Here is a 27678-nt window from a genome sequence, read left to right as displayed (position 1 = left end):
CTCAAGGATGGAAATCCAACCACTACAACCCTGCTTCTCTCTCCAGAAGCCTGCTGAGTATTTCCCGCATTTTCTGATTTTATTTCAGATTTCCAGCTTCTGCAGTATCTTCCTCATGTTAGCGTAATTATTAAATATAGGAACTGGGGAAATAAGTTTTACTTTACAGGACTTTTTATAAATTTCAGAATGGCGGGATGAACTCTATTGGGTTCAGATTCATTATTTTCTCCTAATTACATGGTTTTTTCTTTCTGTGCTTATTAAGGTGAGAGAACTCAGTGAATAGAAAGAGTTTATTTTGTACCCTTTCTTCAACCCTCCTAGATCAGTCGCATTATGGGCTGGATGCAATTAAGTGTTTTTACACAGAAGCAACATTGTGCCTTTAAACGGAATATCAGAATATCATTCATTACTATGGCAGAGTAACATTTACAGTTCCCAAATCTGGCCATCCTTGTTAGCTTCCTCAGTATCATCCTGTTTAGTGCCAATTTGTGCTGAATTCGAGACAGATGTATGAATTAGTTAGGAGACGGGTTCCAACTGCTTGAATATGTTTCAATGAATTAAAAAAAAACCCAGAGCTTACAGCTGATCTCGATTCAAGGCCAAGATCCAGCAATGAGATCGTAGTTTTTTAAACCACTGCATGACCTGGTGCTCTGAACTGAATTTAATTCCCGATGTGAAAGGGTTATATGCACCACCGGTGAGGATTTCAAGATAGCGCAGTAATCAGACGACTCTGAAAATAGATCAGAGCTTCTCATGTTAAATGCATTACTGGACTAATGATGAGAATGTCAGACTACTTCCTGGGCAAACATAAATTTGAATCTCATTTTTTAAAAATTTGCTCCCTCCTACAATTTTCTCCCTTCATCCCTCTCCAATGTTTCAACTGATTAGTCAACCTTCGAAGCCTAGATTGCCTAAGTTTCAGCAGTACCTGCAACTATGACTCGAATCAGATTTGGGCACAATCCTATGGTTCCCCAATTCCCACCAATGTTCTTTTTTTCAGCAAGATCATTGGAGTAGAAGTCAAGTCAGGATCTTGGCTGCTTTCCCCCTGTGCTAGCAGGAGTGAGGATCCCTGTTCTTGTTTATGGCTTAGTGTCACACCAGAGCTTGCCACAGTCGAGCTGACAAAGGTATCAGCCTTGGCACTGAACCAGTCCAAGGGGAAAAAATTGAGTCCTTAGATGGCAGAGGGTGTTTTCTTTTGAGTCCGCTTGCGCATGCCTCATTGTGGTTCAGCCAAGACATTTGTGGGCATCATCTCATGACTTAGGCTGTGTTGGAGAGGAGGTGTCGTGTGAGAGGAAGGCTGGATACCCAGAGTGGGAGAAAATGAAGAATAATTCCACCCACCCACATAAATACAATATTATGGTACACGAATGATTTATATCATGAGATCTGCCTTTGCAGTCTGCTGCTCAACGCCCACCTATCTGCTGAATCCAATTGGATTTCGTAGTAATCTCCAAACCAAATACAATTAATGTTTGTACTTTATCTTCGACTGGTGACATATTTTCTTGGAGATGGGGGAAAGCTTTTTTTTCAGAGAGTGGCAAAGATTTTATGAATCACGCAGGTCTAATAACTTGTTTTTTTCCTTTTCCTTGTGTTTAATGAAGGCCGATAAGGAAGAAACCTGCGTGAAACACGAGGAGGAAGATATTCTCGACATCCCCTTGGACGATGAGGAGGCAAACGCAGCTGCGGCCAAGATCCAGGCCAGTTTCCGTGGCCACATGACCAGGAAGAAGCTCAAGGGGGGAGAGAAGGAAGAGTCTGAGCAGAAGGCAGATGGCACGCTGGAGTGCGAGGAGGATGTGTCCGCAGAAGCACCTGAGGCGGCCGGCACGACTGCTGGGAACTCGGGAACAGCTGATGCGGCTAAAGGGGAGGATCAAAGCGGAGTTAACGAAGAGGCAAAAGAGGGGGCATCTGTCAATGGGGAGCAGTCAGAAACAGGTAGGAACTTATTCAAAGCCGTTAATCTCTCAGGCAGATCTGTTTTCAGCTGCCTGGAGTGTATGATCTAGATTTTCCTCCCTAAACATTCTCACCTACTCCCTTTCCTCCTTTAAGTCAATTCTTAAAACCTACTCCTCTGAGTAAATTTGTTCACCTGCCATATTGTCCTGGCTCTGTGTTAGTTTTGTTCAATAGTAATCCCGTGAAGCACTGTGAGGTGTTAATGTTATTTTGTGAGTATGAACTCTATAAGCACATACAGGCAGAAACCTTAAAATAAGCAATATACTGTGGATACTGGAATTTGGAACAAGAACAGAAAATGCTGGCAAAACGCAGCAGGTCTGGCAGCACCTGCATGGAGAGAAAACAGATTTTACGTTGTGTCCATCTGACTTCATCATGACAGAAACCTTGGGCTGAATTCTTCCCAAAAATGACGGAAGGCTGGATTCATGGTTTGGGAGACTAAGGGTTGGATTCTCCGATTTTCAGGCTAAGTCCGGAAGATCCGTGGCGTTTTACGTCAAAAAAAATCAGCGCCGCCCCAGCACCGATCCTCCAACCGGTGAAGGGTTCGCAGCTGCGCCACGACAAAGACGGTTGGAAAATTTGCGGGACCGTGGCCGCGCATGCGCACGGCAATGACCTGCAGCGGTCGGGCTTGACAACACAGCGCCGGCCATGCGTGGACCCAACCTGCCAGATAGTGCCCCCAGGGACACCCCCTGGCCATCCCCCACCAATTCCCCCAGCCCTCGCCGAAACCGCCCCGGCCAGCAGCACGGCTCCCGCCCGACTGTGGAGGCGCTGGACCGAGTTCGTACCCGCCACGCCAGGTTCCCGACCGCTGAGACCACACGTCCCCCGCGCGGTTGGGAACTCGGCCCATCGGGGGTGCAGCATTGGGGGAGAGTCTTCAGGTAACGTTCTGAGGCTGACCGAACGGCATGCGGCACGCTCCTCGATGGCGCATTTTCGAGGGGGCGGAGCATACGAAAACAGGCCCCGCCCCCGATTCCATCGTAAAAAGGGATTCTCCGCCTGATCGCCGATTACAAGTTTGGCGTCGGGCAACGGAGAATCCCGCCCTAAGTTCTGCTGGAGTAGAATCGTTCCTAGTCTGCGGTGGTGCTAGGAGCGGTGTCCAGGAGCAATTCTCCCTCCCTTGTCATTGTAATTTACGCATGACAGGGAGCTTGTGGGATTCCATTCGGAATCCTGCTATCGAGCCACCCTTTTGAGATGGTGACCCGATGCCGAGGTTCGGCTGTTGGCTCCTCTCCCAATGCAAATCCTGCTTCCCCAGCCTCACTGACAAGTCGGTCATCCTCCCCCCCCGCCCCAGCACCACGGGAATTACGGGTCGTCCCCCTGCACGACAAGCGCATACGAGAGTGACCCAACCCCTTCCGCATGACCGTCACTCAGACCCCATTATCAGAGATCTCTCCATATTAGAGACCCCCATATCAGGGCGCCCCCATCAGTCACCCCTGCCTGGAAACAACAGAGCAGCCCAGGCAGAAACTGTAAAAAAATAATCACTGATTTAAATATACTAACCTGGTCAGCAAGGACGTGAACCAGATTACGTCTGCTGCAGTGGGCCGAGCATTGCACACTGATCAGCACCCAGCTGAACCCCGTTTAGGGGCTGTCCCGCAACTCTCCCAACATCGCAAAATGTGCGCCGGGTGCAATGCAGCCGGAGAACTCTCCCGCCCCCACATTATGGACATGCAGCTAGTTTTTTCTTCATTACCTACACTAATCTGGATAAGTGCATCCACCCATTATAGAACCTGAACCATTATCATATTATTGAAAAGTAAGAAAATCAGAGCTTGCATTTATATCATGAGCTGGATTCTCCAATTGGCGATGTCGAAATCCCGTTCGGCGATGGGCCAGAGAATCTCTGTTTACGCCTGAATCGGGGGCGGTGCCATTTCTGCGATGCTCCGCCCCCTCAAAAATTGTGTAGAACGCTGTATGGACGGCTTCAGGATGTCACATGAGGCCCTCCCCCGATGCTCCGTCCCCGATGGACCGAGTCCCCGACGGCGTGGGACCTCAGGTGGCGACTGTGGACTGAGGGGCGGCATGGTAACACAGTGGTTAGCACAGTTACTTCACAGCTCCAGGGTCCCAGGTTCGATTCCCAGCTTGGGTCACTGTCTGTGTGGAGTCTGCATGTTCTCCCCGTGGCTGCGTGGGTTTCGTCTGGGTGCTCCGGTTTCCTCCCACAGTCCGAAGATGTGCTTGATAGGTGGATTGATAAATTGCCCTAAGTGCCCAAAAAGGTTGGGTTGGGTTACGGGGTTACAGGGTTAAGGTGGGCTTAAATGGGGTGCTCTTTCCAAGGGCCGGTGGAGACTCGATGGGCCAAACGGCCTCCTTCTGCACTGTAAAATCTATGAGTCCAGCGCCGCCACAGTTAGGGGGGAGCTATTCTGCTGGCAGGGGCGGGTTTCGGCGGGGGCTGGGGGGATTGGTGGGGGGTGGTCCGGGGTTGGCGAGGCTGGTTACAGGGGATCAGTTTTTGGCACACCGGGTCCGCAAGAGGCCGATGCCATTTGCATGGCGCGGCCGCTGCAGGCCACAACCGTGCGCATGCACTGCCGCGGACCCTGCCATTCTCCGACTGTATCCGCAGGTGAATCGGATTTAGACAGCGCGGCTGCTAGCCCCTCCCACCGGATGGAGAACCGGTGCAGAGCCGGCGCCGACTTGCTGGTCATAAGACCAGACAATACCTTTCATGGCCTCAGCACATCACAAAGCATTTTGTAACCAAGGAGTTGATTTTAAAGTGAGATCACGGTTGTAATGTAGGAAGTGTTCAGTGAGTGTGGCAACAAGGAACCCCAATAAAAGTCAGTGAGAATCCAGGTGAAAATCTTCATTGGCTGCAGTCATACCTAGCATAATGGAAGATGACTATAATCGGCAGCAGGGTGGCACAGTGGTTGGCACTCTTACTTCACAGCGCCAGGGACCCTAGATCGATTCCCAGCTTGGGTCACAGTCTGTGCGGAGTCTGCACGTTCTTCCCGTGTCTGAGTGGGTTTCCTCCGGGTGCTCTGGTTTCCTCCCGCAAGTCCCGAAAGACATGTAGTCGAGTGATTTGGACATTCTGATTTCTCCCTCAGTGTACCCGAACAGGCGCCGTGTTGTGGCGACTCGGGGATTTCCACAGTAACATCATTGCAATGTTAATGAAAGCCTACTTGTGACATAAAAAAGATTATTATTATTTGTTGGAGGCCAATCACCTCAGCCCAGGATATCACTGCAGGTGGGCCTCCCAGGTTGCGTCCTAGGCCCAACCATCTTGAGCTGTTTCATCAACAAACTTTTCCCTATCATAAGGTCAAAATGGGGATTTTTGCAGATGATTGCACAATATTCAGTCCTATTTCTAACTTCTCAGATTATGAAGAACTTTGTATCCACGTGCAACAAGATCAAATGTGAGCTGATAAGAGACTGCTAAATTTTAATGAGAACTTCAAACTTCCAATGAATAGCTGAAAGGGTAAAACAACAAGATTTAGCATTTTAAGACTTTCACTGTAACAAAAGACTAAAAGCATGAGTAACGAAGCATTATTTTTAGAGGCAACATCAGAGCAAGTCATTTTTCTTTTAGCACAACCAAAACCACATCAGCGATATACTTTACACTGTCCTTTAATTAGATATTAGTTCCCCAGAATTAGTCCAAGGCAATTTTTTGATCCAGAGGGTTTACTTCTGTTCATTTCCTTTCTCAGCCTGAGAATTTTTAGATCAGAACTGTCTTTCACAGTGAATTCGTCCCCCCTCCCCGTTCATTCTTACTCCAGTGTAAGCTAGGTGAATTTTTCAACCTCATTTTAATTCCTCATGAATTTGGTCTTTTCAGTGCAAGTGTGTATTCCCACCCACATTTCTGCACGGTGAAGCATAGTAGGCCGGGATTCTCCGACCCCGCACCGGGCTGGAGAATCCCCAGGGGGACGCGAGAATCCCACCCCGCCACCCCAACGCCGGCTTCCCGATTCTCCCCTGCTGATTCTCGGGCGCCCGCGGGATTCCTGCCGCGCCGGTTGAGGGCCGTTGAAAGCGGCGTCCCCAGCGATTCTCCAGGCCCCGACGGGCCGTGTGGCCGCCAAGTTCGGCCGAGACCCGCTGGCGTGGGTTACTCAGGTCGCACACGGCAGGACCTGGAAGGTGTGCCTGCGGGGGCCGTCCTGGAGGGGGTGCAGGGGGGGATCTGTCCCTGGGGGCCACGGTGGCCTGGCCCGCAATCGGGACCTACCGATCGGTGCGGGGGGCTGGTTCTGTGGGGGCCTATGTTCCTCCGCGCCAGGCCCCTGTAGGGCTCTGCCATATTTTCTGGCGACCAGTGCGGAGAAGGGAACCCCTGCGCATGTGCTGAATCACGCCAGCCATAGCGCGCATGTGCGGAATCACGCCGGCCATAGCGCGCATGTGCTGAATCACGCCGGCCGTTCCGCGCATGCATGAACTCAAGCTGGCTGTTCCACGCTGGCTGGAGCTGCGTGGACCACTCCGGCACCAACCTAGCCCCCTAGGAAGGGGAGCATTCCCCATTATCCGGGACCATTGACACCGGAGTGGTTGGCGCCACTTTTTACGCCGGCGTGGGGACATAGCCCCATTATTGGAGAATCCTGCCCATATTGTCTTGCTGCCTATAGTTGTCCTCCCTTTCCCGGATTCTGTCAGACCAACCTAGTCTGTGCATTTTACAGATATCTGAGAAAACTTTCCCCTCTCAAAGCCGCTCTCCATTGTAACACGAATCACATGGGCATTGTATTCAGCTAGAAATGCTGATGAAATATTCCTGAGACCCCATCTTGGACCTATCTATCTTTTAACTTGACAGTAAATAGAGTTTATAGCAGAATTGTTTATAACTTGACATTCGCAACATTTTTATTTGGAGACTCTCAGTCTATGTTCGCACACACGCTGCTGCCATTGATTCCAAGTGTCAACACCTTGCACCTCTCTCTCGGTAAAATAATCTGGGCCCTCTTTAATCTCGAATAATCAAGCCACCCAGACTGGCTGTCCAGCTGTCTCCAGAATAGGTGTCATGACCCCCTTCATTATACTTTAAGTTTAATACACAGTTCTGATACATAGCAATTTTATAAGCCTCATAATGACAACACAAGTAACATTTGCACCACACAGGTGCCATCTTCAACAAGAAAGAAACAAACCGACTCTCCTTGACATTCAACAGCATTATCATTGCTGCATATGGTGTTATCAACATCCTGAGTGTTCCCATTGATCAGAAATCATACTGGACCAGCCACAGAAACATTGTGGCTACAAAAGAAGGTCAGAGATTTGCAATTCAGTGGTGACTAATTCACTGCCTGACTCTCTAGTGCCTGTCCAACACACTCAAGTCAGGAGTGTGATGGATGAATGCAACTCCAACTACATTCAAGAAACTCGACGCCATCCAGGACAAAGCAGCCTGCTTGATTGGCATTCCATCCATCACCTTAAACATTCACTTCCTCCACTAGCAGAGCACAGTCGTGTACCGCCTACAAAATGCACTGCAGCAATTCACCAAGGCTCCTTTGACAGCATCTTCCAAACTCACAACTTCTACTGCCAAGCATAACAAGGAACAGATACGTGGGAACGGCAGCGCCTGAAAGTTCCCCACACATCATCCTGACTTGAAAATATATTCTCATTCCTCACTGTCACTGCGTAATAGTCCAGAAACTCCCTTCCTAACAGCCCTGTTGTATATACTTTCACCACATGAACTGCAGTGGTTCAAGAAGGCTGCTCACCACTAATTCTCACAGGCAATCAGGGATGAGTAATCAATGCTTGCATTTCCAGCAATGCCCATATCCCATGAACAAAAGAAAAAAAAGTGGCAGCCAATTAACGCAGAGGAAGATCCCATGAAACAGCAATGTGATAATGACAAGATAATTAGCTTTTGAGCCACTGATTGAGTGACAAATATTGCCCAGGAGACCAGGGAGTCTTGAAACCTTTTGTATCCATTTGAAAGGGCAACCGAGGCCTTAAATTAACGTCTCATCCAAAAAATGGTCTTGAACCCACAATCATCCAACTTTGCTGAAGTCAATGGAAGAAAAATTGGCCTGCTCGACAAAGATCAGATGATGGATAGCACAGTGGTTAGCACTGTTGCTTCACATTGCCAGGGTCCATGGTTCGATTCCCGCTTGGGTCACCGTCTGTGCGGAGTCTGCACGTTCTCCCCCTGTCTGTGTGGGTTTCCTCCTGGTGCATCCGGTTGAAATGAAAATGAAATGAAAATCGCTTATTGTCACAAGTAGGCTTCAAATGAAGTTACTGTGAAAAGCCCCGAGTCGCCACATTCCGGCGCCTGTTCGGGGAGGCTGTTACGGGAAGTGAACCGTGCTGCTGGCCTGCCTTGGTCTGCTTTCAAAGCCAGCGATTTAGTCCTGTGCTAAACAGCTAAACAGATTTCTTCCCACAAAGTCCCAAAAGACGTGCTGTTAGGAATTTGGACATTCTGAATTCTCCCTCTGTGTGCCCGAACAGGCGCTGGAGTGTGGCGGCTTGGGGATTTTCGCAGTAACTTTATTACAGTGTTAATGGAAGCCTACTTGTGACAATAATAAAGATAAAGATCTGTTCTGCTAGAATTCTGTCCAGGCGGTGAATACAAACATCTATCCATGATCATGCTCAAAGTTGAAATATGTTGCTTATATCTCATGATAATGATAATATATCATTTGATTATTGCGGCAAATATTCCATGCAGTCGTGAAGCACGATTTGTACTTAATAGTTAATTCATTTTTTTCAACCTTTCTCAGGAACACAATTCAAGTCCAAATGTCAATATCCCCGACTGTTCGGGTCATTCTTGTAAACTGAGACCATAAATTATGATTGGTTATGTTAAATTACTAAACTTTATTTGTTTGTGTCAAACAGATTTCTTTTCTTTGCTGTCTTAAAGCAGCTGTCAACCTATTTATTTTAATTGGATTTACACTTCATAAAAACAGAAGGGGGTGGTAAAAGCATGTCGGTGTTCATATCAATAATTTTGACGTTCCTCTCTTATCTCTCTTTTTTGTCCAGTATTTGTACAGCAGTCTGTATTAAAGTCTTTGTGAAGATCTTTAGCCCACCCAGTTTTGACCGGGGAGACACAAAGCCAGGATAACTGTGGGTTGGTTTTATTGTTGCAAGGCATGGGATCCTTAAATAGTCAGTAATCTTGCATTAGTTTTGCATCCGCAGTATCGCATTTTAGGCTGTTAGGGATTAAATAGATCAGTACCCAGGGGAACTAATAGGACTGAACAGTAGGAGATTTCAAGGAGCTGCAGGAGCTGAAGCAGTGTGTAACATAAGTAACTATCTGGGCTGAACAGCAGCATGGGTGAGCTGGTGAAACTGAGGATTTAATTACATAGTGGAGCCATGTGAACTGAGCAATATATTAAAAAGGGGACGGAAGAGAAAATGCTGGAAAATCTCAGCAAGTCTGGCAGCATCTGTAGGGAGGGAAAAGAGCTAATGTTTCAAGTCCGATGACTCTTTGTCAAAGCTAACAGACAGAGAAAGTGGGAAATATTAATACTGTGGAGTGAGAATGAAAGATGAGTCATAGCCACAGAAACCCAGGGAAACCGGGTGCTAATGGCCACAGAAACCAAGGAGAAAGAGTGCTAATGGCAGTCCCCAGAGAGAACAAAAGATGTGAAAGGTCAAACAGCAGAGAAACTAACATCAGAGGGTGAACTGTAGATGTGGGGGGAGGGGAAGGGGGAAGCAAAGAGGAGAAAGGTAAAGGAAAGGTGAATAAGATTGGGTGGGGGGGGGGGGAATTAAATGTCTATTAAGAAAGAAAGAAATGGTAAAAGACAGTTAAAATGAAATGAAAACAAATGGGTCGAGGTGGGGGTGGAGCTGATCATCTGAAGTTGTTGAATTCGATGTTCAGGCCGGAAGGCTGTAGTGTGCCTAACCGGAAGATGAGATGTTGTTCCTCCAGTTTGCGTTGAGCTTCACTGGAACATTGCAGCAGGCCAAGAACAGACATGTGGGTATGGGAGCAGGGTCTTTTGTTAAAATGGCAAGCAACAGGAAGGTCAGGGTCCTGAATGGATTTGAACTTAAATTCCACCCTGCATGTAACCTCCAGGATTACAGGTACCTCCAGGATATATAACATTCTTCCAACTGCTGCTCTTGCCGCATCCAGAGATCCACACTCAGTGCCATGCGCCACCACATGAAGACACTCAACATCTCTCTCCAGCAGCACCGTCTTACTCTCTCAAATCTGTCCCTGTCCCCAGTTTCATTTCATCCTTCGCATCATTCGACGTCTTAACAAGAATCTTTTTCTGTTTCTTACAGATGGTAAGGAACGCAAGCTTCAACAACTCATCAACACCACAGCCCATCCCAGGCCCTCCACCAGTCCCAATCCCTCGTACCCTATTTCTCCCAGTATCAACACCACTGCACATCCCAGGCCCTCCACCACTCCCAATCCCTCGTACCCCATTTCTCCCAATATCAACACCACTGCCCATCCCAGGTCCTCCACCAGTCCCAATCCCTTGTACCCCATTTCTCCCAATATCAACACCACTGCCCATCCCATGTCCTCCACCAGTCCCAATCCCTCGTACCCCATTTATCCCAACCCCAGCCCTTGCCACGTGTTCACCATGCCCCCTGACCTTCCCCTCTCTGAGGCTGAGCATGCTGTTCTCAGCAAAGGACTCAGCTTTATACCCTTACGTCCCCACCTCAATGAATTCCGGGCTCAACATGATGTTGAACTCTTCTTTCGTCGCCTTTGTCGCCGTGCCCACTTCTTTGAAATGAAAAAAAAAATGACAATCGCTTATTGTCACAAATGAAGTTACTGTGAAAAGCCCCTAGTCGCCACATTCCGGCGCCTGTTCGGGGAGGCTGTTACAGGAATGGGCAAGAATCCTCCCCCCATTCCATTGATCCTTTCATGTGCCTCCAACATTCTGCCTCCAAGTGGACCCCCCCTGCTGGGACAATTACCTGCCCTTGATCTTTTCATTGAGAACTGCCGACGGGACATTGGCCATCTTAATTTTTCTGCCCCACTCACCCATTCCAACCTCTCTCGTTCTGAACTTTCTGCTCTTCACTCCGTCAGGTCTAACCCCGATTTTGTCATCAAACCTGCTGACAAAGGGGGTGCTGTTGTAGTCTGGCGCACTGACCTCTACCTCGCCAACTCTCAGATACTTCCTCTTACCCGCTGGACCATGACCAGATCATTGAACATCAAGCCATGATCTCCAACACCGTTAGCGACCTCATTTCCTCCGGGTGCCTTCCCCTATGGCTTCCAACCTCATAGTCTCCCAACTCCGGACAACCCACTTTTACCTACTTCCCAAAATCCACAAAAAGGACTGTCCCAGCAGGCCCATTGTGTCAGCATGCTCTTGCCCCACCAAACGTATTTCCTCTTATCTTGACTCCATCCTCACTCCTCTGGACCATTCCCTCCCCACCGACATCCGGGATTCCTCCGATGCCCTGCGTCATATTGCCAGCTTCCAGTTTGCGGGCCCTAACCGCATTCTATTCACCATGGATGTGCAATCCCTCTACACCTCCATCCCACACCAGGATGGCCTGAGAACTCTTCGCTTTTTTCTCAAAAAGAGGCCCGGACAATTACCATCCACCACCACTCTCCTCTGGCTGGCTGAACAACTTCTCCTTTAACTCATCTCACTTTCTCCAAATCAAAGGTGTAGTAATGGGTACCCGCATGGGTCCTAGCTATGCTTGCCTTTTTATGGGGTATGTGGAACATTCCTTGTTCCAGACCTATCCGGGCCCTCTCCCACAACTCCTTTACCGATACATTGATGACAATTTGGTGCCACGTCATGCTCTCGCCCAGACCTGGAAAAATTCATCAACTTCGCTTCCAGTTTCCACCCCTCCATCACTTTCACCTGGTTCATCTCAGACACTTCCCTTCCCTTCCTTGATCTTTCTGTCTCCATTTCCGGCAATAGACTATCCACTAATATCCACTACTAGCCCACAGCTATCTGGACTACAGCTCTTCGCACCCTACACCCTGTAAGGACTCCATCCCTTTCCCTCAACTCCTTCGCCTCCGTCGCATTTGTTCTAATGATGCCACTTTCCAAAATGGTGCTTTGAAAATGCGTTCCTTCTTCCTCAACCGTGATTTCCCACCTACAGTTGTGGACAGGGCCCTCAACAGTGTGCAGTCCATCTCCTGCACCACTACCCTCGCCCCCTCCCCTCCACCCCCAGAACAAGGATAGAGTTCCCCTCGTTCTCACATTCCATCCCACCAGCCTCCGTATGCAAAGCATAATCCTCTGCCATTTTCGCCAACTCCAGCGTGATGCCACCACCAAACACATCTTCCCTTCACTCCCTCTGTCAGCATTCCGCAGAATTCCCTCCGAGACAATCTAGTCCACTCCTCCACCATACCCAGTACCTCTGCCATCACCCATGGTACCTTCCCATGCAATCGCAGAAGGTGTAATACCTGCCCCTTTACCTCTTCCATGCTTAACATCCCAGGTCCAAAACACTCATTCCAGGTTAAGCAGCATTTCGCTTGCATCTCTTCCAATTTGATCTACTGCATTCGCTACTCCCAGTGTGGTCTCCTCTATATCGGAGAGACCAAACGCAGACTGGGTGATCGCTTTGCTGAGCATCTTCAGTCTGTGCGCATTCAGGACCCTGACCTTCCTGTTGCTTGCCATTTTATCAAAAGACCCTGCTCCCATGCCCACATGTCTGTTCTTGGCCTGCTGCAAGGTTCCAGTGAAGCTCAATGCAAACTGGAGGAACAACATCTCATCTTCCGGTTAGGCACGCTACAGACTTCCGGCCTCAACATCGAATTCAACAACTTTAGATGATCAGCTCCACCCCCACCTCGATCCATTTGTTTTCACCCCATTTTTACTGTCTTTTACCATTTTGTTCTTTCTTAATATACATTTAATTCCCCCCCCCACCCAATCTTATCCACCTTTCCTTTACCTTTCTCCTCTTTGCTTTCCCCTTCCCCTCCCCCCACATCTACAGTTCATCCTTTGACGTTAGTTTCTCTGCTGTTTGACCTTTCACATCTTTTGTTCTCTCTGGGGACTGCCATTAGCACTCTTTCCCCTTGGTTTCTGTGGCCATTAGCACCCGGTTTCCCTGGGTTTCTGTGGCTATGACTCATCTTTCATTCTCACTCCACAGTATAAATATTACCCACTTTCTCTGTCTGTTAGCTTTGACAAAGAGTCATCAGACTCGAAACGTTAGCTCTTTTCTCTCCCTACAGATGCTGCCAAACTTGCTGAGATTTTCCAGCATTTTCTCTTTCGTTTCAGATTCCAGCATCTGCAGTAATTTGCTTTTATATTAAAAAGGGAGTTGTAGGGACTTAGTGTCGTGTTTCCATCTCTGGTTAGATTTCATTCTGGAGGTTGGAATGCACTATTCCTGCCTTCAAATTCCCCACCAAGTCAACAGCCTGCTTTCCACACCCCAAATAATTTTATAGATTAAATGTTGAAAGAAAATAACAGAGACACATGGGCGGTATTCTCCGTTCTGCCAGCCCCGTTTTGCAGCACGTTCCGCCCCCACACGCAGCGAGATTCTCCGTTTCTCCAACCGGCCAATGGGGTTTCCCATTGTGGCCACCTCACACTGTCGGGAAACCTGCGGGTGTGGGTGCGCTGCTGGCGAAGCGGAGCGTCCTGTCGACGGAGAATCCCACAGATATTTATTTATTGCCCCTATGGGGTAACCTGCAATTCAGTCCTGAACTTTCATACTCCTGGAGCATTGGTAACCCAAGAAACTGAGCTATATATGACACAACACTAAACCTTGCATTACCTGCGGTGGAGATGCAAACTCTCTATGGGCCGAATGGTCCATTATTTGGGAGCCTTTGTTGTATCGTATAATAATACAGCACATAATGAAACCATCCAGCTCTTTTAAAGAGAAATCCATTGGTCCTAATCCCTTGCTCTTTCTCAGCTTCCTCAAAAATGGTCCCTTTCAAGTATTTATCCAATGCCCTTTTGAAAGCTATTAGTAAACCTGATTTCGCTGCTCTTGCAGGTCATTCATTCTTGATCATAATAACTCACTCCATACAAAAAAATATTGTCCACATCCTGTGATGATATGCATAGGCAATCATGTAAATATTAATAGATATGACATCCAACCAGCAGATGGCATCAAAGAACAACCATGTCACACTGTTCCCTCGGGGGTCTGGAGATAGTCGCCCTAGTGTATAGTCGCATTTGTAGTAGCTCTTAGATAATCTGATAATAATAAAGTAGTTAGTAGATTTTGATAGTTTTCTTATTGTTTTCTGACCCACGTTATTGTTTAACAATAAACATTCAACTAGTCATGAACTAGACGTTCTCTAGTGCACTAATTCCATCTAGCCAAGCACCAGAATGTAATACATCCCATCTCTGATTCTCCCTTCAATTACATTAAATCTGTCCCCTCTGGTTACCCACCCTTGTGCTACTGGAAAGAGTAGCTTCTTATTTACTCTATCAGAAACCTTCAAGAGTTCAAATAACTCGATCCCCTTAAACATCTCTGCCCTAAAGCAAAAACAGTCCTGGGCTTTCCTCATTGGTATCATAGAGGAGGTTTCCTCTGTATCCGCAGGCAGGGGGACGGGGGTGGCAGAATACACAGTTGAAGGTTGGGGGGGGTTTGGCCAAAACTTCTTGTGAGGAAGGGTGACCATGAAAGTTTGCTGGTGGTGTTGGGGGGATGGGGGGAGGTGCAGTGGTCAGGAAGCAGGAAGTGGGAGAGAGGGGAGTTGATCAGGTGGGGGGGGGGAGTGCAGTTGTTCTGAGGGAGGGCTCTGTTCTATCAATGCAGGAATCTTGTGAGGCTAAGCAAGGATACTTGTGGTATTGGGGGGTACTGTGAGTGTGAGAGGCAATGCTGGAATGTGGTAGATTGGGAAGATGAGGTCTGAATGATGAGAGAAGTTGTGGGGGAGGGGGTGCGGGGTGTCATTCACGGGGGTAAGAATTTTCACATGGACCTGGGGAGTGCACATGAGTGTAGGAATGGGGACTGTGACAGGTGTGGGCTGAGTGAGGAAGGAAGGCATTTAAAGGGTAAAAGTGCTGGATTCTCGTGTGATGGGCGGAGGTTCAAGAGTAACCAATGGGAGGGCGAAACTAACAAGGGTCAATGGTAATAGGGATAGGGAATGGGTTTCAGGAGAGGGTAAAAGGTGTTGGACACTGTCTGGAAGGTGAGGTGCATCATCCTGAGGCCCAGGCAGATCAGGATATCAATGCTCTCAATGTCCAACTGAAGAGCTTCCAGGTGGGAGGAGGGTCTTCGGGCAGTTGGAGCTGAAAGAGAACCATGATAATCTATCCTGACAATTGAATTGAAGAGAAGTTGGATAGTGCAAGTGGGAGTCTTCTCAAATATGTCTTGAATGAGCCTTGGCAAAGAGTGATGCCTCAATGCACAGGCATCTTGAACCAGCCTTGGTACCCCCCCCCCCCACTGAGTGTGCACAGACTATAAGACAAGCAGCAAGACCAGGAGACCTCCATTAATGGAAATTATTCACTTATTTACAAAGATGCTCAAACTATATGCAGTGATTTTACAGTGGGCGTCTTCTGAAGGATCAAGGTTTGGAAAGCCCTGGTTTCCTTTTGGTCTCTTGCTGTGAGGCAGGTGCACCCTCTGCAGTCTCAGGGACTGGAGCTGATGGGGTCACAGCCAGAAGGGACTCAGAATGAATGCTTGCCTTTGGAATGTACTGGGTGGAAGCCCCAGGGGTGCCAGCCTGATGCTCCTCTTCCCTTTGGGTGCCCATGGACCCCCTCCCCAAGTCCTGGAAGGAGGTCAAAGTGCCCTGTCCCCCTCTCGTCCAGCCACTGTACACACTTACCCATGGCTAGAGCAGTGTATTGCATCTCCAGCAGAAATTCCACATTCTGCTGGACCAGGGTCTGCCATATTCCGTATGCAGATCTCCAAGTGCTCACATGCTGGAGCCGTGATATCAGAGGGCTCACGGATGAACACCTCTGCTCTTGTGCCATTCTGCTGAGCGTCTCTGATACCTGTGGCTGATGTTCCCCAACTCCAGTATCTCTTCCATGACCACTTACAGAGGCTCATCATCTGACTCTGACCGAGCAGGGGACTCTTCACTAGCAGTGTTCCAAATACCAGAGCCCTTGGTATTCACTACCTTGCCTGCTGTGGACACATTTCTGTGCATTGACCCCCAGAGCCCTAGCCTAACCTAGATATGCCCCACCGAGGTGTGTGGGAGTTGGCCTGCCCCTCTTCTTACTGCCAACTGAAATAGAGAGAATCGGGCATGAGTGACAACCTAGCCTGGCTCCTACATTGCACATCACCCTCGGGTTCTGATTTTCAGAGGTTGAACGGGCTTCCTCAGCGGATGCTTGCAGCAGGTTGACCGCAACCTTGGCGCAGGAACGGTCATGATCCTCTCCTGCCAACCCATCAGCCCCGCTGTTCAGATTATGTGAGGTGCTAGTTCTGAGACTTCCCCACCCATCTTCTCCCTTTCTCGCCTGATGTGTGCTATCTTCTCCTGCTTAAAGATGAATAAAGGCATCATTAGCACTTCTGATGTGGGTGCAGGTCACATGCTCCTATATCTGTGGCTAACACATGACCTCTTGACTCTTCAAAGCCATCCATCATGTACAGGAAGCTGGACACCAGCATCATCAACATTCAGACCTTCCACCACCAAGCCATAGTGGCAGCCTTGTGTGCTAAGTGAAAGATGCGCTGCTGCTAATCCCCAGGGTTACATTGGCAGTCCCCACCAAACCTAAAAGCCCCAACAGCTGGAAGGACAAGGGGAGCAGAGACAGGGGACCAGCAGCATCTACAAGTTTCCCTCCACTCTAGTCCCGCACCATGGCTGTACCTTAAGTGTGGTTGGGTCAGCGGCACACAGTTCCCTCGCTACCAGCAGCCCACAATGGCTGTAGTGGGGCAATGAGGCAGCACCCCAGCACCTTCTGAAGGGCTTTTAGGGATGGAAAATGCAGATACTGGTCTGTCATTGACGCCCACATCCCGTGCCAAATTGAATCTGACGTTCACTTAACTTGATGGTGCAGATTAAATCAATCAGCTGCATTGCAGGGCACTCCTCCTCTGCACCCTCTGGCATTGAGCATCCTGACAACCCCCTCCCAGACCACTGTGGTGAGTCAAGTGAGCCTCCTGCTCCCATCCCGAGAAAATATGATGACCCTCTTGAAGGATAGTCTCCAGCGAGGCATCATGGAAGCGTGGGTACGCTGCTTGGTGCCTTATGAAGGCCATCTCAGTGCCCTGAGGTTATGGCATGCTGAATCACTGACTGCCCGGATGTCTTTTAAACATTGCACTCGGACATAATGCCAGACATGCAACTTCATGCCTAGCCCACCACGAGACACATCACAAATCGCAAACATGCATAATTAATTCGGCGGGGAGAGCGCACTTGTGCGTGATGGCCCAGCCCATTCATTTGCAGGGAACACTCCAGGTTCCCACCCCTGCCACAGAACCGAAGACGGAAGTGGACATTACTGGCCAAATGGCAAAAATCTGGCAGATAGAGTGGAATGTGGGAAAATGTGAGGTTTTCTACTTTGGCAGGAAGATTAGAAAAGCAGAGTATTATTTAAATAGAGATTGTTTTGTTATGCTCTTGACGTAGCATAAGCGGCTTCCTTGTTGTGCGCTCTGACAAAGGAAGGTTCAGACTTGGAGATAGCTTTAACACATTTATTAAACTATTAACAATTCTCCTACTTGGATTCAATGCTACTGTTAATCCTGCTATAGCTACTCAGACTGATGAACCAGTCTGCTGCAATCCACGTGGTGGGTGTGATGTTCAATCAACCCTGTGTCTATACTCACTGAGTGTCTCCACTGGAAAGAGACTGAGCATGTGTGCTGTGTCCTTTTATATAGGTTGGTGTAATGCCTTCCTGTGGTAGTGTCACCTCTATGTGTATGGTGACTGCCCATTGGTCGTGTCCTATCTTACTGACTTATTGGTTGACTGTCTGTGTGTCCTGTCTCTGGTGTTCCCTCTAGTGTCTAGCTAGGTGTAGTGTATGTACATTAACCCTTTGTGTACTTACAGTGATGCATATCACCACAGAGATAGGTTGCAGAATGCTGCCATACAGAGGGATCTGGGTGTCCTTGTACGTGAATCATGAAATATCAGCACACAGGTACAACAATTAATTTGCAAGGCAAACAGAACATTGGCCTTTATTGCTGGCGATGGGGTATAAACAGAGAAACATAGAAAATAGGTGCAGGAGTCGGCCATTCAGCCCTTCGAGCCTGCATCACCATTCAATATGATCATGGCTGGTCATGCAAATTCATTATCCCACTCCCGCTTTCTCTCCATACCCCTTGATCCCTTTAGCCGCAATGGCCACGTCCAGCTCCCTCTTGAGTATATCCAACAAACTGGCCCCAACAGCTTTCTGTGCTAGAGAATTCCACAAATTCACACCTCTCTGAGAGAAGAAGCTCTTCCTCATCTCAGTCCTGAATGGCTGACCCCTTATTCTTAAGCTGTGACCCCTAGTTCTGGATGCTCCCAACATCGGGAACTTTTTTCCCGCATCTAGCCTGTCCAGTCCCATCAGGACTTTATATGTTTCTATAAGGTCCCCTCTCCAGTGAGTACAAGCCCAGTCGATCCAATCTTTCCTCATATGTCAGTCCTGCCATCCTGGGAATTAGTCTGGCGAACCTTCGCTGGACACCCTCAACAGCAAGAGTGTCCTTCCTCAAACTCGGAGACCATAACTGCACACACTACTCAAGATGTGGCTTCACCAAGGCCCTATATAACTGCAGCAAGACAAACCCACTCCTATACTCAAATCCTATCGCTATGATGGTTTTGTGCCATCAACAAAATTTGAAATAATGCCCCATGTACTCAAGTCCAGGTCAAAAGAGCAGTGGTCCTAATGCCTATTCCTGGAGAACATTACTGTTCACTTCCCTTTAGTCTGAAAACAACTCTTCGCTACCGCAGTCTTTTTCTATCCTTTAGGCAATTTTCAATCCCCACAACCACTGCCCTTTAACACCACGGGTTTCACACTAGAAAGGCTGGCTGTATGTTAAGTTGGTAAAGTGCCAGGATCAGACAGAATGCAGCCAAGGATGTGGAGGGAAGGAAAAGTGGAACTTGTGGAGAGGCTGACCATAACTTTCCAATCCTTCTTAGATATGGAGGTGGTGACAGAGGATTGGGGAATTTCAGATGTTACAGGAAGGTGAGGTACTGCTGGGATCAGCACTAGGTCCACTGCTTATCGTGTTAAATATTAACAACAGATTTGGGTGTATGGGGCACAATGTCAACATTTGCATATGACACAAAACATGGAAATAATGAACTGAGAGGCGAATAGACTTCAAGAAGACATGGACAGACTCTAGTGGAATGGGTGGATACCTAGCAGATGCAATTTGATGCAGAGAAGTCAAAAGAGCTACATTTTGGCAAGAAGAATGAGAAAAAGGCAGTACAAACCAAGGGGTACAATTCTGAAGTGTAAGCAGCGGGACCTGGCAGTATATGCGCACTAATCTTTGAAGGTGGCAGGGCAAGTTGCAAAAGTGGTTGAAGAAGCAAACAGGATCCTGAGCTTTATAAACAGAAACATTGAGTACAAAAACAGGGGAGCTCTAATGAGCTTTAGAAAACACTGGACAATTTGTGTTAAATTCTGGGCACCATAATTGAGGAGGGATGTGAAGACATTTGATAGGGTGCAGAAAAGATTTATAGTCAAAGAGTCATAGATGTCTACAACACAGAAAAGGCCCTTCGGCCCATTGCATCTGCACTGGTGAGACACACCCATCAAAGTATTCTAATCCCATTTTACAGCACTTGGCCCATAACTGGCATTGCAAGTGCACATCTGAATACTTTTGAAATGTTATAAGGGTCTCTGCCTCCACTATCCTTTTACGCAGTGAGTTCCAGACACACACCGTCCTCTGGGTGAAAGAGTGTTTCCTCACATTCCGTCTCAACCTCCCATCCCTTACCTTAAATCTATGCCCGCTGGTCCTTGATCTCTCCACCAAGGGGAAAAGCTTCATCCTGTCTACTCTATCTATGCCCCTCATAGCCTTACAAGAACAGTTTTAGGGATGAGAGACTTCAGTTACAAAGGTAGATTGGAGAAACTGGGATTATTCAACTTGAGAGATGTTGAAAGCCATGAAAATGAGAACAGATAACAAGAAAATGTTCCAACTGGTGGAAGTAAGAGAACCAGAGGGCTCAGGTTTAAAGTGACTGGTAAAAGAATCAAAGACAAACACAATGAAAGATTTTCCATGAGGCGAATGGTCCTGATCTGGAACATTTTGCCTGAGAGTTTGATGGAGGTAGATTCAATTTCACAGCACAATTGGATAAGCACCTGCAGTCCACCCTTTCTGTTACTTCATCAAAATAACTCAAATTGTCAATCATTTGCTTTTAACAAATCCTTGCTGCATTTCATTAAGTTGTTTTTCTTTTTATGTGCCATTGCATTTTGCCCTGGTTTAAAGACTCCCAATCATCCACATTAAGCTAACTGACCTGTAGTTGCCAGATCTATCCCTCTCCCCTGTCTTTGAACATTGTATGGTTGAGGGTGGTAACATTTCCTACTCTCCCATCCTTTAGAACTGCATCCATATCTAAGGAGGACTGAAAAACTGTGGCCATAACCTATAGTATCTCTACCCTTATTTCTGTCAATAAGAACTCTTTCAACGCCAAGTTACTTTTCATCTCATTGAAATCAGACATCCTCCAGTTGAATATTTTCACCTTTGGTTGTTCCTTGTCCTTTTCCATAGCCATTCTAAGAGTAATGATATTATGCTCACTATTTCCCAAATGCCCTCCCACTGGAAGATGCTCCACTTGCCGCACTCCATAGGTTTATTTGGAATCACTAACTTGGAACCAAGAATACATCCTGTCTAGACTGGCTGACTTTTCTGTTTTGAGTACTGCCAACCTTTTTAAAATGCCTCTTCTTTATTTTTATCACGTTCAAGTTTTCCTACACCTCTTCCTTTACTGTGACATTTTCAACATCTTCTTTAGTCAAGACAAGTTCAAAATAATCATTTTGCACTTTCGTCATGCATTCTACCTCCACATGAACATTTCCTTTGTGGTCTCTAGCCAGTCTCACTCGACCCTTACTGTCATTTTACTATCAATGTATTTATAACAGACTCCTTTTATGTTAGCTGCTAATCTATTCTCATACACTTTTTTCCTCTTATTTCCCTTTGCTTTTTGTTTCAGCTTGCTTCTCTGCTGAATTATGATTTCATTCATCAGAAACTTCCCTTTTCCGGTTCATTTTAATCTCTATGTCTTCAATATATAACCAGGGAGTTCGAGCTTTGGATTCCCTTCCTTTCTTCTTTAAGGGCGGCACGGTGTCACAGTGGTTAACACTACTACATCATAGCATCAGGGACCTGGGTTCGATTCTGCCCTTGGGTGACTGTCTGTGTGGGGTTTGCACATTCTTCTCGTGTCTGCATGGGTTTCCTCCGGGTGCTCTGGTTTCCTCCCACAGTCCAAAAATGTGCAGTTTAGGGAGATTGGCCATGCTAAAAAAATTGCCCCTTAGTGTCCAAAGATTTGAAGGTTAGGTGTGGTTACGGGGTTGGGGTGGGTAGTGGGCCAAGGTAGTGTGCTCTTTCAGAGGATTGGTGAAGACTGAATGGGGCTGAATGGCCACCTTCTGCAACTGTAGGGATTCTATAAATTTCTGGAGGGAATGCCAGTTTCCAAAATCATCTCATTTTTGAAGGCCTCCCATCATTATTTACCGATTTATCTGACAATCTTTGACTCCAATCCTGCCAGGCCAGATCACTTTTCATCATTCGATATCAGACATCCTCCAGTTGAATATTTTCACCTTTGGTTGCTCCTTGTCCTTTTCCATAGCCATTCTAAGACGAATGATATTATGATCACTGTTTCCCACATTCCCTCCCACTGGAAGATGCTCCACTTGCCTCACTTCATTCCTTGGTACAATGGGTAAAACTGTGGATTATACAGCGGGGTTATATGCACCAATCAGCAGATTTCTCAGGGTCTCTATAGATAGATGTGGTGAATGTATTTCACCTAATGCATGAGCTGTCTGTAATATCTGTATAATGATGTGACCCATGACCTGGAAGTGATGATACGGGCTACTTCCTGTACTGTACTGGAACCCTGGTGGGCTCCGCCTCTGGCTCCGCCCTCAATGGGGCCATATACAGTCCGGCCACCTGCGGGTGGCACTCATTTGTACAGCCGACTCTGGCAGGTGAGTTTATGGATATTAAAGCCCAATGTTCGCTTGTTCTCACAGTCTCACAGTGAATTGACGGTATAACAATAGATGTACACAGTTTGTGGTTTATTGTGGAAAAGAAATTCACAAGTTAATGATTAAATCTCATGGGAAACAACCTATGATTAAAATAGAACTGAAAGCACAGGCTGCTGACAGGAGTCATCATCCATAGTTTCCTGTGAGTGTATATGATAATTTAATTGGCAATGCTTGCGATAAAAATAGATCCTTCATTATGCTGAAATGTGTTTAACGGTTGTAAATTTAAATGAAAGTAATTCTGAAGAAGTCCCAGCTGGTTTTCATTCAGAATTTAAATTACACGTACAGGGTTTGTCAGGTCCAGGTCAAGTACTGATTCGGGAATTGTTGGATACCTACAGAGATGCCGCCATCTTTGATTGAAAGAGTCAGGGGCAAGCTTCTGAAAATGCTTCTGACAAGTTATCAATTATTTTCAGTTGTTTGCAGTTTCCTAGTCATCAAATAATATTAAGAGATCTATAGGAAAGTATGTTTTGTTTCTTCCGGATGTTTGTGAATTCATAATTTGTGACAAAATCATTTTACTGTTATGAGAAACCCAGGCTTGGAGTGTGCTGGAAGTGGGGGTGGGTTGAAAATCAGGTGGGAGAGTAGAGATGGAACATGCTCATTGCCCTCCAGCTGCCACTGACATTTTTATTAGTGTTGAGGTAGGTGGCGAGCCCCCCTCCTGCCCTGAGGCCGATTGAGTCCCTCAAGCCACCAATTAACGGCCATCTAAGGTCCTCATCCCACTGCCGGTGGGTGGGCACTTTGCTATGTGGTAAGACTACCATGTAAACACTGGAGGCCCCCTTGCAGGCTCATGGTTGGGGGAGAGTTTCCTGATCGGGCACCCTGTGGTTCAAGGAGTGCCCTTCCTGCACAAAGACCAGCCCCGTGGAATGGAGCCCCCCTGCCCTGATGAATGAGTGTTCACCTCCTCACCAGTGCTTGCCTGAATGGCCCCGGTGAGCCTGACCCACTTACCTTCACTCTGTGGCCTCATCAATGGATGCTACTGCTGCCTGCCTACAGTACCAGCAGCGGCTACCGCTCCCAGAACTGCCATCCCTCCAATTGGCCTGCCAGTCTTGGGGATGGGGCATCATCCCTTAAAAGAATGGATGCCCCGCCTGCAGGTCTAGCACTCGTAAAAGGCAATCAGCGTTCCCAGAACTGGCCGAGGCAGGGTTTCCCCTGACATTCTGATTGGTGGACTGGACCACTACTGCCCCATAAAACACCGACCATAGTTCAATTCAGATCTAAAATCACATATTCTTTCTTCAACCCCATCTTTGCTATTCGAGGCAGACATCAGAGCATGGGTGTTTCTTTGTCTATCAAGTTGCTCTCGAGAAAGTCAAAGTAAGAAGATATTAAATTATGTAATGCCCTTCATAATCCCAGGATGTTGCAAAGTGCCTTCAAGTTAATTATTTTTGTAGCGTGGTCACTGTTGAAACAAAAGTCAGTGACCGATAATCTAGTTTAACGATGTTGATCGAGAAATAAATATTGGCCAGGGCAACAAGGTCCACCTTCCTGGTCTTCTGCAAAATAGTAGAATGGAATTTTTTATATCTGCCTTCGAAGGCAGGCGAGGCATGACTTTCTGAAAAAGGCAGCGCTTCCAACAGTGCAGCACTCCCTTAGTACCACACTGGAATGCCAGTCTAGATTTTGTGCTCAAGTCTCTGACATGGGACTTAAACACACAACATTTGGACCCAGAATTAAGCGCCCTTTAGCTGGGCCATAACCTAGTCCTTGGACTTTGTAGTAGCTTACAATAATTGCACTGAGCTGGTACCCTGCCCAGATTTTTTGTCTGAGGCAGAAAAAAGTACATTTTTCAATAACGAATGGAAAACACAAAATGATGATCTTATCGGCGTTTACCTAAGTAGGTTCCACCGAAGCTGGAATTGGAAATACGATAAAAATTACAGCTTTTATTGCACAGTGAACCATCATTTAGGACAAGAACTATTAACAGACATTGAAGCTTGACAAGGCGGAGGGTTTTCCACAATGGATTTTCAGATTAAAAATATATTGCAAACAAATTAAATGTGCAATTCTTGTTCTCCCAAAGATCATCCTTAATTGAGGAAGCTTTTATCAATTTTATTTCCGTGGGAGAGTTGTTTGTCAACCGATTCTAATGTTCCCAGCATTGATTTAAGAATAAGACTGGAGTGAACTTCTTAAATCTGTTTATTTGACTTGTTGTCAAATATATAACGCTTCTGTGAAGAACCTCAAGATGTTTTATTACATTAAAAGCTACTATATAAATACAAGTTGATGTGTCAGACATCCTAACGTTTAACCTGGTTAGGATCTGCTGAACATTTTCAACACAGCGTTTAACATAACAGAGAACATGATTCCGAAATGGAAAATATGCAGGAAAGTTATCCTTGGTAAGATTAACGAGGAACTAATCCAGCACATTTATTTCTATTTGCCATGCCCTAATTCTACTGGTAAAGTCAAAAAGGATCTGCGCTCCTGCAGGCAGGTGGCAACAGAAATAGTTCTCATGGTAACTTCAGTCAGCCGGTCTGTCCAATCCCTGGTGTCGAACTCCAGGCCTTGTTTCTGAATTTAGCTGCTTTTTGCCCTAGCAACACTAACCTAATTGTTGGTTGCTAGGCAAGATGCGCATGAGAGAATACTATATAAAAGGCAAGGTAGGCTGGCTGTGAAGGTAAAATATGGTTTGGGTCAGAAATGCATCCATCAAGATGACAATGACTGTCCTCCGGATAGCTTTTCATTTCCTTTTTTTGGTTGTTAATTTATTAGAAGAATTGTTCAGGGGCTGGAAGGTAAAATGGATAAGGGTTGATTGATGCTATTGGTCAGGAGAATCCGGTCATTGTATCTTTTGAGAAGCCATTGATAGGGCTTGAAAAATCCCTTGAGCTTACTCAAAAAATGTCAGCCCATACCTCTCCATTCGGACAAGGTAATTAGATTTGTCCGGGTTTTCGCCGCTCCTCTCTTGAATTCTGATGTTAACAGATCCCTGTCCCATCCCTTGTTCAGCTGCCTGGTTTTTTTTTTAAACCTTCAACCTCGGCAGTGAGTCTGGTCAAGTGTTCTCACCACAGCGATCATCACAGTTGAGTCGGATTCTGTCTCACCTGATGTTCTCACTTTTGTGTGCGGGAGTATATTCCAAAGCTTAACTCAGCTGCCCTCCAGCTAAATTGCAATTAGGAGAGGGAACCTTGGCTGAAATCCCTCCTCTTGCAGCTCCGAGGCAGTGGCAGTGGCTGAGATCACTGAATTCATGACTTAATGAACATACGAGCATACAAACAAGGAGCAGGAATAGGCCCCTAGGCCCCTCGAGCCTGCCCTGCCATTTCATAAGATCATCTGACAGTAACCTTAGATCTACATCCTGTCTGCCCCCGATATCCTTTCATCCCCTTGCTTACAAAGAATTTATCCAACTACATGTTAAAAATATTCAAAGATTTTGCTTCCACCACCGTTTCAGGAAGAGAATCCCAAAGACTCATGGCAGTCAGAGAAAGAATTTCACCTCATCTCTGTTTCTTTTTGAACAGTGACCCCCAGTCTGGATTCTCCCACACGAGGAAACACCTTCTTCACGTGCAACTTATTAAGTCCCCTCAAGTCACCTCTTACTCTTCCAAACTCCAGAGGATATAAGCCTCGCCAGTCCAACCTTTCCTCATAGGACAACCTGCCCCACCCATTCCAGCTAGTAGTTGGGTAAACTTTCTCAACTTCAGACAGAGATTTTCACCAATAGACCCTGGGCGATTGGATGAAATAAGAATCTCTGCACTTCATTTATTGGCAGAAAAGGGGGGTTTTTATGAGTGCTCAACTATCATGAGTATATATTGGAAAATCACAGGCACACTGTAAATAATTCTGTCCGCGGGCCCAATTCTTTGATATGTTCTTAATGTAAGGAGTTAAATCACAGCAGGTGAGGTCTGAAGATTTACCTTTGGTGGAATAACTTGCCTGACAAAATTTGTAATCCACCGTATCACTCATCCCGGTGATGTATTTATGTTTTCTGCTTTGCTTGCTGTACTCACCATTAAAATGGCTTAAGGAAAGAGGTTTAGGAATGTTACACTCAATAAATTATTGTTTAGGGGATCATGCTGTGTGCAAATTGGCTGCTATACACTCAATAAATTAAAGAAAAACTTTGCTGGGCGATATTAGTCTAACTTATTGATGCACTATCATTTACAACGAGACGAGAGTAGAATGTAATCGAGGCTTTATTACACAGAGATGTGTGGCCTCCTGCAGCAGCTGATGAAATGGCTGGTGTTCAGAGAGCACACACATTTATACTCCACCTACTGGGCGGAGCCAGCAGGCAGGGATCTACCCCAGTACCTGTAGTATAGGGGCCTTACCGTAATACCCATATATACAATATAATACAACCCTGGTGACTACCACATTCACCCCCTGTTAAAAATGAGTCCAGCAGGGGTGGTGGAAAACCATATAAATACAGATTGATTTTAAAATTAAAGAGGTTACAAATTGAGACGATCGGGTGCCTTGATCTGTTGTTGAGAGCGCCGTAGTGTTGGTGGCGACTCAGGCGTCGGCTTGGTCTTTGGTGACTCTGGGAGCGTGTCGAAATCCTCTTCATCCCCGGTTTGGAGCAAGGGGAGGATGGACTATCCTGGAGCGGGAGCTGTGGTGGGGTGCGCCGGGGGAGGAGAGGGTGGTGCCGGGGCAGAGGGGGGTGTGTGTTGGGACCCAGCTGGTGCCAGGTCCCTGAGGGAGTCTGTGTCTTGGCGGCCGTCGGGGTATGCTACGTAGGCATACTGCGGGTTTGCGTGGAGTAGCTGTACCCTCTCAACCAACGGGTCCGCCTTGTGGAGCCGCACATGCTTGCGGGGGAGAACAGGTTCTGGAGCTGCCAACCACGTTGGGAGGGAAACCTCAGCAGTTGACTTCCTGGGGAAGGCAAAGAGACGTTCATGGGAGGTTTTGTTAGTCACGGTGCACAGGAGCGACCGAATGGAGTGAAGTGCGTCGGGGAGGACCTCCTGCCAGCGGGAGGCCGGGAGATTTC

At 47.0% G+C, this 27678-nt stretch overlaps 1 protein-coding gene across 2 annotated transcripts in view; it reads left to right on the top strand.

The window, feature by feature from the left end:
- LOC140398257 (neuromodulin-like) overlaps nt 1-27678 on the top strand; it is a 232277-nt gene that overhangs the window by 151103 nt on the left and 53496 nt on the right. For both annotated transcript variants that reach the window (XM_072486709.1, XM_072486711.1), the window contains exon 2: nt 1653-1992. In XM_072486709.1, coding sequence (XP_072342810.1) covers nt 1653-1992 — 340 coding nt within the window. The remainder of the gene's footprint in view (nt 1-1652; nt 1993-27678) is intronic.

The sequence above is a fragment of the Scyliorhinus torazame genome, chromosome 21 (genome assembly GCF_047496885.1).
Source record: "Scyliorhinus torazame isolate Kashiwa2021f chromosome 21, sScyTor2.1, whole genome shotgun sequence".
Lineage (NCBI taxonomy): Eukaryota > Metazoa > Chordata > Chondrichthyes > Carcharhiniformes > Scyliorhinidae > Scyliorhinus > Scyliorhinus torazame.
Note: the sequence above shows the minus strand (reverse complement) of the source record. Positions and strands in the feature narration are given on the sequence as shown.